Genomic DNA, 14501 nt, shown 5'->3' with positions numbered 1-14501 from the left:
AACAAAACAAACAAAACAAAACAAAACAAAAAACCCCTCTGGTTATAACACAAGACCAACCATTACCTTGGGCCATAAGACTACATTTAGAAATGTTTATAAGTATATGTGTGTGTGTGTGTGTGTGTGTGTATATACATTATACATTATACATATGATGTATAATGTGTAATATATAATATAATATGTAATATATAATATATAACATGTAATATAAAATGTATAATGTGTAATGTATAATATATAATATGTAATATATAATGTATAATATATAACATATGATATAAAATGTATAATATATAATATGTAATATATAATGTATAATATATAACATATAATGTGTAATGTATAATATACAATATACAGTGTGCAATATGTGACCTATAATGTGTAATATACACCAACGCCGCACGCACGTACGAGAATGTGTGGTTTGTGGACACAGGCTAGGCGGGAGTGCGGCTGAGCTGGGTCCTCAGGGAGAGAGGTCGGGGACTAAGGCGTCGGGATCGTGTGCCCCTCGGACCCGAGGGCCCGGCAGCCGCCTCCCTCCCGGCGTTCGGGGACGGGCCGGTGCGGCTGCCGGGGACGGACCCCGGCCACTGTGCCAACCGCTCCCCCGGGGGCGGCTCTGAGGCCGTCTGTGCTGGGCTCCGCCTGGCTGCTGCCGCTTCAATCGCGAGCTTTATCCCCTTTTCTCTGAAAGACGCCTTTTTAGTAACGCGGCCCCTCCCCCCATCTCTCACCCCCCTCCCCCTGCACCCCTCCCCGCCCCCCACTCCTCCTTCACCCCTTCATCCCCTCCCCTCCCCCTGCACCCCTCCCCACCCCACACTCCTCTTTCACCCCTTCATCCCCACCCCCTCCCCCTGCACCCCTCCCCACCCCACACTCCTCTTTCACCCCTTCATCCCCCCCTTCCTTCCCCCTGCACCCCTCCCCGCCCCCCACACTCCTCCTCCACCCCTTCATCCCCTCCCCCTCCCCCTGCACCCCTCCCCACCCCACTCCTCCTCCACCCCCTTCATCCCTACCCCCTCCCCCTGCACCCCTCCCCGCCCCACACTCCTCCTTCCCCCCTTCATCCCCTCCCCCTCCCCCTGCACCCCTCCCCACCCCACACTCCTCCTCCACCCCTTCATCCCCTCCCCCTCCCCCTGCACCCCTCCCCACCCCACTCCTCCTCCACCCCCTTCATCCCTACCCCCTCCCCCTGCACCCCTCCCCGCCCCACACTCCTCCTTCCCTCCTCCACCCCCTCCCCCCTCCCCCTGCACCCCTCCCCACCCCACACTCCTCCTCCACCCCTTCATCCCCTCCCCTCCCCCTGCACCCCTCCCCGCCCCACACTCCTCCTTCCCCCCTTCATCCCCTCCCCCTCCCCCTGCACCCCTCCCCACCCCACACTCCTCCTTCCCTCCTTCATCCCCTCCCCCTCCCCCTGCACCCCTCCCCGCCCCACACTCCTCCTCCACCCCTTCATCCCCTCCCCTCCCCCTGCACCCCTCCCCGCCCCACACTCCTCCTTCCCTCCTTCATCCCCTCCCCCTCCCCCTGCACCCCTCCCCGCCCCCACTCCTCCTTCACCCCCTTCATCCCCCCCTCCCCCAGGGGCGGCGGCTTGTTTTGATTTGGGGAAGCCGGTGAAATGAAGAGCCACTTTTGATCTCTGATGAAACAATTCCATAATTCATCCCCGGGCCGCCCGCCCCCTGTCCGCGGGGAGGAGGGCGGGGAGGAGGGCGGTGTCCGGGGGAGCACGGCCTCAGGCCTGAGAACGGCCGCGTGCCGGCTCCCTGGCCCAGCGTCCGGCCGCAGACGCCCTCCCGCGGGCCGTGGCGCGCTGTTTGTTTTGTGTTTTGTTGTTTTTTCAAGTACAAAGCCGGCCGCTCTTTAAGGAATAGACTGTGCTCAACGTGAACCTGACGGCCAAGAGGGACCGGACGCACCTCACGTGGGTTACAGCCCCCACACGGCCCGTGGGCAAAGCCCGTCTCGCCAACGTGCGTGTGCGTGTGTGTATGTGTGTGGTGTGTATGTGTATTGTGTGTGTGGTGTGTAAATGCGTGTGTGGTGTGAGCATGTGTGTGTATATGTGGTGTGTGTGCATGTATGTGTGTGTGTTCATGTGTGTGTGTGAATGTGTGTGTATATGTGTGTGTGTGTTCATGTGTGTGTGTGAATGTGTGTGTATATATGTGTGTGTGTGTGTGTGTGTGCGAATGGAAATAGCAGTCCCCCGAAAACCCTCTCACAACCCCCCCTTTTGCGGGAAAGGGGGTGAGAGAACAGCGTGTCGGGTCCCGGGCAGGGGAGGCCCAGGGCATGCACGTGGCCATCTTAACGGAGGAGGCACCGGGAGTGACAGTCACCGCGGACACGGAGGGACACACGCGGACACGGGGGGACACGCACAGACACGGAGGGACGCGCCCGGACACGGAGGGACACGCTCGGACACGGAGGGACACATGCAGACACAGAGGGACACACGCGGACACGGAGGGACGCGCCCGGACACAGAGGGACACACGCAGACACGGATGGACACGCGCGGACACGGAGGGACACACGCGGACACAGAGAGTCACACGCGGAAATGGAAGGACACGCGGGGGCACGGAGGGACACACTCAGACACGGAGGGACACACTCAGACATGGAGGGACACACACGGACACGGAGGGACACGCTCGAACACGGAGGGACACACTCAGACACGGAGGGACACACTCAGACACGGAGGGACACACACGGACACGGAGGGACACGCGCGGACACGGAGGGACACGCGCGGACACAGAGGGACACGCGCGGACAGGGAGGGACACACTCAGACACGGAGGGACACACTCAGACACGGAGGGACACACGCGGACACGGAGGGACACGCCCGGACACGAAGGGACACGCTCGGACACGGAGGGACACACTCAGACACGGAGAAACACACCCGGACACGAAGGGACACGCTCGGACACGGAGGGACACACGCGGACACGGAGGGCCGCGGTGAGCACGCGGTCCTGGCGGACGGCCGGGGCCGGGCACTGCGTTTGGGGAGACACCGCCCCCGTCCCCCGGGAGGGAGCGGGGTGAGGAGGACACGGTGGACCTGCATCTGCAGAGTCTGCGGAACCGGGACATTTTTTTTTATAAGAACCGCTGGGTGTGAGACCCACAGGACGGGCCGGAAGTACAGCCTCGGACCCCCAAGCGCCCGGGAAAAACCGGAGCCCGGCCACCAGCATCGAACCCAGGACCCACCGGGCGAGCTGCCCTTGGAAATCACGGGTATGGGACCCTCCTTAAGGTCACAGCGCAAAATAAATAAACTAATAAAATAATTAATAAAATAAAATAATAAAATAAAGTAAATAAAAATAAAATAAAATAAATAATAAAAAATAAATAAACTAATAAAATAAAATAAATAATAAAATAAAATAAATAAACTAATAAAATAAAATAAATAATAAATAAAATAAAATAAAAAGGTGTGATGGCTACAAACATTAAGAATGGCAAGCCAGAACCCCTGAGGCACCCCCACAGGCCGGCATCCTCGCATCAGTGCCCCCCCATCTCCCTCCTGGTCATGGCTTTGAAACTCAGCCACCCCACATCCCAAACGGCCCACCTGCATATTCATAAGTCCCCCTGGAACCCGACAACTCTGCCCGCCCGGCTACACACCCGGCCCCGGCCCCTCCCGCTCACCCCGTAAAAAAACACACAAAAAACATCTTCCAAAAAGACGGAGCCAGCGACCCCGAAAGCAGCATTCCCCAGGGGTCCGGGCACCCCACCGCCGTGAACTGCCAGGGGCGTGCCCCCGGCGGGCGGCGGGCGGCGGGCAGACACGGCGGGCGGGCGGAGGCGGCTGCACGCGGGGCCCACAAAGGCGGGACGTTCTCCCGGATGACATCACCCGCCCGCCCGGCCTCCTCCTCCTCCTCCGGGGCACAGTGATGGCCTGGCCTGCCCCAGCGTGGCTCCGTGTGTGCGTGCGTGTGCGTGTGCATGTGCGTGTGTGTGTGTGTGTGTGTGTGTGTGAGAGAGAGAGAGAGAGAGAGAGAGAGAGAGAGAGAGAGAGAGGCTCAAAAACACAGTGCCTCCAGGAATGGCCCGCAACAATGTATCCTCAGCCCTTCCACTTCCTGCAACAATGTATCCTCAGCCCTTCCACTTCCTGCAACAATGTATCCTCAGCCCTTCCACGTTCCTGCAACAATGTATCCACAGCCCTTCCACTTTCGCTACACTGTAGCCAGCTCAGCTCAAGTTCATCCGGCATGCACTTCCCGCGCCAGCGCGTTCGACCTCCGTTCCCCGGCCCACAGCGTGTCCTCCCGTGTCCTCCCGGGTCCCGGGTGGGTGGTTGGGGTCCGAGGAGCCTCCCCCGTGGCTGTAGCCCCCCCACCACCACCCCCCCACACCCACTTCCTGCCTCCAGACCTGCCTGGGACCCAGACAGGGTCTCGGTTCCCCAGGCCACGAAGGGGTTAAGGCCGGGGCTGTCTGGGGCAGGAGAAAGGCGATATTGTTCTCTTTAATCTTTCCGCAGTCGGAGGGAGCGGACTCCCTCCCCACCAGCCCCAGAGGCGGTGGGAGCAGGGAGTGGAGGGGAGTGGGCCGGGCCAGCCTGGCGTGCAAGCCAGCGCCCCCCCCGCCAGGGGCCGGGCCGGGCTGGGCTGGGCGGGTGGCGGGCGGGCGGGGTGGGGGCCTGGCTGGAGGCCAGACGGGCGGGGTCTCTGGGGATCATGAGGGCCAAGCCTTCAGGTGTCTCCAGATCTGGGGAAGGGGGGTAATTGGGGGGAGGGGGTGCATGGGGGGCGGAGGGGGTGGGGAGATGCCAGGAGAGCAGACAAAGAAAAAGAAATGGTGTGTTTTTCGCCCAGATTCGGTGGACACAGAGGCCGGGATCCTCTTTCCAGAAAGGAAAGAAAGGAGATCCTAAATCCAGGCGTCTGGGAGATCCTAAATCCAGACCGGACCGGGAGCCCTCATTAGCGTGTCTGGGCCTGAGGAGCCCTCAGATAATGGGGGGGGGGGTCTCATACCCCCCTCGGACAAGGTGCCCGCCCCGCTGGCTCCGGCTGGGGCTGTTGTGGCTCCCGGTCCCCATCCATTCGTCACCATCAGCCCCAGGCCGGCTCCCCTTTTCCTTTCTCCCCTCCCGGGGACTCAGAGAGCAACTTTGGCAGCTTTTCCCGGCAATTGCAGGAGGAAAGCAGGCACCGAGCGTGCACGGCTGGACCTCCGAGGGGAGCAGTCATGTCTCCGATATTCCTTTCCAGTTTTTTAAACACACACACACACACACACACACACACACACACCAAAAACCTGCTTTCTCGGCCGGTCGCCTCTGTCTGAAACCTCAGCAGACATAGGACATTAGAAGAATCCATCGTAGCATGAGCCGACCTCGGCCGCGAGCCCTTCCTTTCCTTCCGCCCGCTCCTAAGATGGGGTCCCGGATTCCTTTATGCTCCCAGCATTCTTCCATCCTGAACAACAGCTTCCTCCGTGTGCCTGCTCGCCACCCCCACCCCCGCACCCCCTCGCCCCACCCTGTTAGGAATTCTTCCCCCCCCCAAAAAAAATAAAATTAAATTAAATTAAAATAAATCTGTATCCATAGAAGCCGGACAATCCGGAGACCAAACGCCGATCATCCCCCTCCGTCCGCACCCGGGGCCACCCCGCCCGCCCGCCCTGCGCCCGGCCCGGACCCGAGTCCACCTTCTGGGGACAAAACACACACACACACACACACACACACACACACACCGTCCAGCCCCCGCTCCTCGTCCTGGCGGAGTGCAAAGGGGAGGTGACAGAACAAGGAGAACCGATAAAAAATAATAAAAAATAAAAAAGAAGAAGAAAGAAAGAAAAGAGAAAAAGAAAGAGCGAGCGCCCTGCCCTGAGCCTTTGTTGGGGAGAGAACTATCCGCCCCGAGTCGCTCATTCCAGGAACTGTCAGGTCCGCGGAGCCAGCCAAGTTTGCCTTTTCGTTGTTTTTTTGTCTGTTTTTTGGTTTGTTTTTTGGGGTGTCTGTGTATGCGGGGGCGGGGCTGGGGGTGACCCGGGTCCGATCGGACCCGCCAGGGCCCCGCGCGCTGTGCCTCCCCGTCTCCCCGAACAAAGCGGCTCGCGCTGGAGGGAGATCGAGGCCCCGTCCCCGTCCGTCCCCCGCGGCCGCCGGGAGGGGGTCCCCCCTGCCCCCCAACCACCCAGCAGGCCCCGATCCTGCCTGGCACAGGCCCCTGTGGCCCCAACACCCACCCCCCTGCCCCCCCGGCCCCCTACGGGGGGGCAAGAGAGACCCCCAAACCCGCGGAGGATCGGAGCGGGCGGGGGCCTCGAACCGCTCACGCCCGGGACGCACGAAGGGAACTGACACTCACGGTTGTTGCATCGCGGTCCCCGGACGGGCAGGTGCAGGGCCAGCGGGGGGCTGCAGGGGGGGATGGGGATGGGGGTGAGGATGGGGATGGGGGTTCGGGGTGGGGATGGGGATGGGGATGGGGATGAAGGGGGTCGGGGTGGGGATGGGGTGGGAGTTCGGGAGTTCGGGGTGGGGGGCCGGGGTGGGGATGGGGATGGGGATGGGGATGGGGATGGGGATGAAGGGGGTCGGGGTGGGGATGGGGATGGGGATGGGGATGAAGGGGGTCGGGGTGGGGATGGGGATGGGGATGGGGATGGGGATGGGGATGGGAATGGGGATGAAGGGGGTCGGGGTGGGGATGGGGTGGAGGTTGGGGTGGGGATGGGGATGGGGATGGGGATGGGGGATCCGGGTGGGGATGGGGGATCGGGATGGGGGTCCCCCAAAGCCCCCCGGACCTCAGCCCCCCGCGCTCGGGCTCCGGAACCCCGGCCCGGGGGAGGGAGGCGGCCCCGAACTCCCCGCGGCTCTGAATGGAGCTGAAGCGCAGCCCGGGAGCCGCGAGGGCCGGCCGGTCACGTGGGCGCACGCGGCCTCCCCATTGGCCGGCCGGCCCCGCCCCCGGCCGCCTGCCCGCGCGCCCATTGGCCGGGGGCGGAGCCTGAAGGCCGGGCCCGCCCCGCGGGTGTGCGCTCCGGGGCGGGGCGGGGAGGGTTTGGGGTGACAGCGCCGGGAAGGGGGGTGGGAGCTGAGCTTTTTTATTATTTTATTATTATTATTTTTGAAAGTTTGCTCTGTCCCGGGAGCCTCTGTTTGCTCGTCAGGAAAGCGTGTCTGTGGGATTTGGGGTTTGGGGGGATTTGGGGGGTATTTGGGGGGATTTTTGGTTGTTTTTTTCTCGCCCCCGTGAACTTTGGGGGTGACACAGGGTCAGGCAAGGATGGGCGCCTTCCAAGCGGGACTGGGTCCCGGAGGGAGGAGGCCCAGAGGCAAACACTTTGCTCGTTTCCTTTTTCTTTCCAGGGTGAACAGTTCTAAACGCACAGACCCGATTTTATATGAATTTAACTGGTTTTTTGAGGCGTGATTGCCTGTTGCAGAAAGCCTGGGGGTCGCGCAGGAGGCAGACGGTCCATGATTCTCCGCCACCATGGATGTTTCCATCTCTCCCTCTCCCTCTCTCTTCCTCTCTGACATCAATAAAAAAATTAAAAGTAAAATAAAAAGCAATCACGCTCACCCGGCTGGTGTGGCTCAGTGGCTGAGCGTCCACCTGTGAACCAGGAGGCCAGGGCACAGGCCGGGGTTGTGGGCTGGATCCCCAGGGTGGGGCGTGCCGGTCCATGATTCTCGATCATCCTGGATGTTTCTCTCTCTCTCTCCCTAAGGTCTGACCACACCCCCCAACCCGTGCTCATTCTGCATCGTGCTCATTCTCCATCCGGCACTTCCCGGCGGACACCCCTCATTTCCCTCTGATCCCCGTCCCCCCGCCGAGCTCAGGCCACCCACGGCGAGCACAGCGGGGCGACCGGGAGCTAATTTTCCAAGGAGAGCAGTTTGCGTGGAAGCGTGTGGAGTCTGCAGGCAGCCGCCCCTCCCAGCCCCAGGCGGAGGCCCTGTCAGGAGTCCCAGCACCGTCCACTGAGCTGCTGGCGTGGCCGGGACACGGCTCCGCCTGGCCACGGTCATCGCCGGCGAATGTGTTGGGAGGGAGCGACGTTGGTTTAAAAAAAAATGTTCTTATTGGTTTTTAGAGAGAGAGGAAGGGAGAGAGAGAGAGAGAGAGAGAGACATCCATGATGAGAGAGAATCACTGGGGACGGAGCCCACACCTGGGCCATGTGCCCTTGACCAGACTCGAACCCGGGACCCTTCAGTCCGCAGGCCGAGGCTCTAACCACTGAGCAACACCGGCCAGGGCCAAGTTCCGTCACATCCTGCTCCATCACCGGACCGACTGGCATGTGCCGCCTCCTGCAGAGGCCGGATTCCAAAGCCACCGCCATCCCCTCTCCCATCCTCAGCCGCCTTCCAGCAACACGGAGTCTATAAAAAGACCCTCCGTTCTTCCCTGCCCCCCCACCACCACCCCCAGCCCTGAATCCACGCCCCCCTCCCTCCCTCACCCTCCTCGGCGCCCCCTTCCTCCTCACCACCCCGCCTCCTCCGGCAGGCTTCTCCCCAGCTCTCGGAATTCCTTCCTTCCTTTTCCGTTTTTGGCTCAAAAACACCACGGATTTTTTTTTTCTTTCTTTCTTTGTTTCGCTGCCAAGATGCGCTTGGAAATAACCTGCCTGTTTTCCTCCCTGGAATGTCTGCCCAGCGTTCCGCGGGGCCGGCTCGGGGTTCGAACAGCAGGGTCGCTGCGAGGCGGCGCCCGTGTGAAGGCGTGTAATTAGCGTGTTCGGCGGCCGGCGGCGGAAATGGCTGGGTGGAGAGGAGCCCGGTGATAAAAGCTGAGATTATTCCGGGTCCCGGGCAGCGCCGGCGGTTAACCTGGCCGCTCCGGCTTCCGCCCTCGGCTGTAAATCACGTATCCAGGTCGTGGGTGAAGGGCTTTGAAACGGTGTCTGGGGGATCGTTAGAATGTATGGGAGCTTGCCCAACCCGGTGTGGCTCAGTGGATGGAGCGTCGGCCTGCGGGCTGAAGGGTCCCGGGTTCGATGCCGGTCAAGGGCATGGACCTTGGTGGCGGGCACATCCCCGGTGGGGGGCGTGCAGGAGGCAGCTGATGGATGTTCCTCTCTCAGCGATGTTTCTAGCTCTCTGTCCCTCTCCCTTCCTCTCAGTAAAAAATCAATAAAATATATTTTTTTAAAGAAAAGAAATGAACGTTTCTGACCCTAGAAAATAAGATCGAGAAGGATGCATGACACACACACACACACTGTTCACACACACACACACACACATACACACACACACCCCACTGTCTGTTCACACAGACACACACACACACACCACTGTTCACACACACTCACACACACACACACATACACACACACACACACACCCCACTGTCTGTTCACACACACACACACACACCCCAACCTGTCTGTTCACACACACACACACATCCCACTGTCTGTTCACACACACACACTCTCACACTCACACACACACACACACACCCCACACTGTTCACACACACACACTCACACACACACACACACACACTCACACACGCCTGTCGGCGGAGTCTTTAATTACGGAAATTGCGGGCCTCGCAGACGCCCAGGCCCTCGGAGGTAGGTACGCTCCACGCCAACGCCGCTGTCCCCGCCCGGGTGGTCGCAGACGGAGATAATCACCAAGTCCTCCGGGAGCACCTGCCGCCGCGTCCCTGTCCGGCTGAAGGCGGATCTCCGGCTTTGCCTCCGGGAGCCGGAATACCCACTGGGCCGCCCAGGAGCGCCGCCCGGACCGAGCGTGGCTGCCCCGCGCCCCCCCGCCCCACACCTGATGGGAATTTTAAACGAAATGAGTGATTCCCATAGAAAGGTTTGCAAGGGGCCAAAACCGGTGTGGCTCAGTGGATAGAGCGTCGGCCTGCGGACGGAAGGGTCCTGGGTTCAGTTCCAGTCAAGGGCACGTGCCCGGGTTGTGGACTTGATCCCCAGGAGGGGGCGTGCAGGAGGCAGCCGATCTATGATTCTCTGTCACCGTGGATGCTTCTCTCTCTCTCTCCCTCTCCCTTCCTCTCTGTCGTGCAGACAGCGTTTCTTTCTTTGGCTTTTGCAATCGCTGGGGTTTTGCGATGGAACATATGTCCTGACACAACCTTCTCTAACGCTGTGCAGCGAGCGTATCCCTGGAAAGCGGTGAGAATTGGCAGAAAAAATGACACGGCGCTGTGAACTCTGGATGGATTCTGTTTCGCTTTGGCTGGAGCTCAAATGGTTAAAGTTAAAAACGTGAACTGTAGGCATATAAGGAAGTGCTTCTGTAATTCATAACTTTTTTTTGTTTTTCCTAAAATGGGGGGAAAATAACATGAGAGAGAAACATTTAAGATGTGTTGCGCGTGCCCTGGGCCACTGGAAGAACAGGACTCAGTGGAACAGTCATTGTCTCCTCAGACCTTCTCCACACCGTGGCTTCCAGGATCATATTGCCCAGCTTAAGGATAACAGAATATCTACAAAGAATAACAGTTTAGAAGAAGTGGAGGAGGAGGAGGATGTGGAAGAGGAGGAGGAGGAGAAGGAGGAGGAGGAGGAGGAGAAGGAGAGGAGGCTGATGCACCGGAGGTTGGTTGAAGAACGAGATGAAAAGGAGGAGGAGGAAGAGGAGGAGGAGGAAAAGGAGGAGGAGGAGGAGGAGGAGGAGGAGGAGGAGGAGGACAGAGGAGGAGGAGGAGGAAGGGGAAGAGGAGGAGGAGGGAAAGGAGGAGGAGGAGGAGGAGGAGGAGGAAGGGGAAGAGGAGGAGGAAGAGGAGAATGATGATGATGATGGGGGGGAGGAGGAAGAGGGGGAGGAGGAAAGGGAGGAGGAGGGGGAGATGGGGGAGGAGGAGGGAAAGAGGCTCCACAGGGGCCACGGCGGTAATTACAGGCCGGGCCACGTCTCCGCTCAGTGCCGTCCCGAAGCCACAATTACAGGGGATCCTGGGCCCTCGCTCCCCTCCCGCCCCACCCTGTCATCTCCCAGCCGGGAACCGAGCTCTGGACGCCTGGCTCCCAGGGCCCCCGGCGGCCGGCAGCGGGAGGGGGACGGGGCCCAGGCTTCCCGCCCCCGGGAGGGGCCCTGGCCTCCAGGCCTGGCCTGTCCCTGTAAAGCCTTTCGGAAGAGGAAGAAAATAAAGATGAAAATTATGAACGACAAATACGTAACCATCAACAAGTGAATCTAAAAACCAAGGGAATTAAAAAACCTGATGAACAGCCGAAACCGGTGTGGCTCAGTGGGTAGAGCGTTGGCCTGTGGACTGAAAGGTCCCGGGTTCGATTCCGGTCAAGGGCATGTGCCTTGGTTGCGGGCACATCCCCAGTGGGGAGCGTGCAGGAGGCAGCTGATCGATGACTCTCTCTCGTCGATGTTTCTAACTCTCTATCCCTCTCCCTTCCTCTCTGTAAAAAAAATCAATAAATTTTTTAAAATACATATTTTTATTGATTTCATAGAGGAAGGAAAAGGCAGAGAGAGAGAGAAACGTTCGGGAGGAGAGAATCCTGAGGACTCCGGGGACTGAGCTGAGCCCGCAGCCTGGGCCTGTGCCCCCCGACCGGGAATTCACCCGCGACCTCCTGGTTCCCAGGTCGACGCTCCGCCCGGAGCCGGGTCAGGTCACGGCGAACTCATCTGGGTATTCGGGGCGTCCCGGGCTGAAATCGGTTACCAGCACCTCAAACCGCAGGGCGTGTTCCCTCCCCCAGCGCGCCCATACCGCCTGCCTCTCCCGGGAGCTGAAGATTCATTCACGCCGAGACCGGTGTGGCTCAGTGGGTAGAGCGTCGGTCTGCGGACTGAAAGGTCCTGGTTCGATTCCGGTCAAGGGCATGGACCTTGGTTGCGGGCACATCCCCAGAGGGGGGGTGTGCAAGAGGCAGCTGGTCGATGACTCTCTCTCATCGATGTTTCTAACTCTCTATCCCTCTCTCTTGATCTCTGTGAAAATTCAATAAAAAAATTTTTTTTTTTAAAGATTCATTCACGTCTCCGTGGGAACCACGTGTCCACTCACAGCCACTGGAAACACGGTGAGCCAGCAGCGGTCCGAGTTTCGGAACAAAAACCGTACTTTTGAAAATAACGTTTTTCAAAAATATATTTTGTTCATTTTTTTCACAGAGGAGGAAGGGAGAGGGATAGAGAGCTAGAAACATCGACGAGAGAGAAACATCGACCAGCTGCCTCCTGCACACCTCCTACTGGGGATGTGCCCGCCACCAAGGTCCATGCCCTTGACGGGAATAGAACCCGGGACCCTTCCGTCCGCAGGCCGGCGGCGCTCTACCCACTGAGCCACACCGGTTTTGGGGAGATTGACTTTGAACCCCTTTCCGGGAAGACCTGTCATTGTGGGACGCGCAGAACGCACCCCGAGGAGCCCCTGTGCCTTGAACACCCCCCTCCGGCCCCCTCCCCCGGCCCCATGGGGCCTCGCCCACCTGCTGAGCCGTGTACCCGCGGGGGACGAGGGTGGGGGGCCGGGAGGGGGGGGGATCTGGGTCACCCCCGGTGCAGCTGGCCACCGGCACTTCCTGTGGGGGCGGCAGCTCAGCCCCAACGACCGTTTCCATCGGCACCGCAGAGACCTACCTGCCTAACCGCCGTGCAACGGCCCTCGCCACCCACTTCCACCCTCTGGGCCCGCGCCCCCGGGCGCTCACCGAGGGGCTGCGGGGGGAGGGGGGGGCCGATAGATAGCATCTCCGGGGCGCGCGCTCTGATGCTCAGCTCTCACTGGGGGTCGGGGGGGTGGGGAGGGGAGAGGGAGACGGGGGGCTGTAACTGTCAAACGCGAGCAGCTGATGCCCGGGACAAAAACAGACTCTCCCCGCGCTCTGAGGCCGGAGAGGCAGCTGCTCCGGAAAGCAGAACCCCTCGCCCATTTTTCTGTTGTTTTGTGTGTGTGTTTTTTTAAAGGAAAAGGAAACCTTCCCGTGACTCACGTGAGTCCGAGCTCCACATGCCTGGAGCTCAGCCGTGCATTCTGTGGATGAGCTAGAGCACATGTGTCAAACACACGGCCCGCGGGCCAGATCCAGCCCGCCAGGCCTTGCAATGTGGCCCGCACCGCGCTGTCATCACTGCACTCCGCTGTCAGTTTATGACATTGCCAGTTTATGACTGTTCAGTAAACCATTCGGCCCGCGATTTAGGCTGGATTTTAGATTTTGGCCCCTTCTCTGATTGAGTTTGACACCCCTAAGCTAGAGGCCGGGTGCAGGGAATTCCCGGGAGAGCAGCCTTCCTCCCCTCCGCTCCCCCCCTCCCCCCCTTGGCCCCGGCTCCGCCAGGAAGGCCATCTGCACGCCCCCCACCGGGGAGGTGCCCGCCATCAAGGCACATGCCCTTGGCGGGAATCGAACCCGGGACCCCTCCGTCCGCAGGCCGACGCCCCATCCACACCGGTTTCGGCCGAGCTGGTTCTCGTGTCTATTGATAACTGCGTGCGTTTCCGTACAGACTGCGTGAGCCTACGTCTGCCCCCGCTCTGTGGCCTTTTCCTTCTTTCTTTTTAAAATATTTTTTTTTTATTGATTTCAGAGAGGAAGGGAGAGAGAGAGAAACATTCGTGAGGACAGAGAATCGTGGACCGGCTGCCTCCTGCATGCTTCCCGCAGGGGATCGAGCCTGCAACCCAGGGCCTGTGCCCTTGACCGTGACCTCCTGGTTCACAGGTCAACGCTCAGCCACCGACTCCCGCAGCCGGGCGGCCCCGTAGGATTTTTAACAAACGGGGGTGACACCGCTGGGCGTCCACGTGCAACAACATAAACCTCAATGGAGCCGAAACCGGTGCGGCTCAGTGGATAGAGCGTCAGCCTGCCGGACTAAAAGGTCCCGGGTTCGATTCCGGTCAAGGGCATGGACCTTGGTGGCGGGCACATCCCCAGTGGGGGGTGTGCAGCTGATGGATGTTTCTCTCTCATCGATGTTTCTAGCTCTCTCTCCCTCTCCCTTCCTCTCTGTACAAAATCAATAAAATATTTAAAAGAAAAAGAAAAAAGAAAAAAGAAAGAAAGAGAGAGAGAGAGAGGGAGGGAGGGAGGGAGGGAGGGAGGGAGGGAGGACGGAAGGAAGGAAGAAAGGAAGGAAGGAAGGAAGGAAAGAGAAAGAAAGAGAGAGAGAGAGAGAGAGAGAGAGAGAGAGAGAGAGAGAGAGAGAGAGAAAGGAAGGAAGGAAGAAAGAAAGAAAGAAAGAAAGAAAGAAAGAAAGAAAGAAAGAAAGAAAGAAAGAAAGAAAGAAAGAAATATATGCCTCCTCTGCTTCCCCCTCGAAGGAAAAGACACGGACGGACATTCTGCAGACACGACGGGAAATGGAAACGGGAAATTTCGGGAACCCCGGCGAACCCAGCACAGAGCGGGGTGCTGGCCGTCCGCCCTCAGGACCCGCCCCTCGCCGGCGCCCCCAGGGTCCCGCCACCCCG

At 59.5% G+C, this 14501-nt stretch overlaps 1 protein-coding gene across 1 annotated transcript in view; it reads right to left on the bottom strand.

Annotated features, from left to right (window-relative positions):
• Window positions 1-4761: 4761 nt before the first annotated feature.
• The window catches only part of KIF14 (kinesin family member 14), a gene marked incomplete at its 3' end in the record, with an annotated part of 120296 nt that continues 110556 nt past the window's right edge, over window positions 4762-14501 (bottom strand). Inside the window, exons 30-31 of the mRNA XM_084868510.1 lie at window positions 7913-7925; window positions 4762-4794 (exon numbers count right to left, since the gene is read on the bottom strand). Coding sequence (XP_084724636.1) covers window positions 4762-4794; window positions 7913-7925 — 46 coding nt within the window. The remainder of the gene's footprint in view (window positions 4795-7912; window positions 7926-14501) is intronic.

The sequence above is a fragment of the Pipistrellus hanaki genome (assembly GCF_964339955.1).
Source record: "Pipistrellus hanaki genome assembly, chromosome: 20".
NCBI classification, from domain to species: Eukaryota; Metazoa; Chordata; class Mammalia; order Chiroptera; family Vespertilionidae; genus Pipistrellus; species Pipistrellus hanaki.
This window is presented reverse-complemented; position numbering and strand designations above follow the sequence as displayed.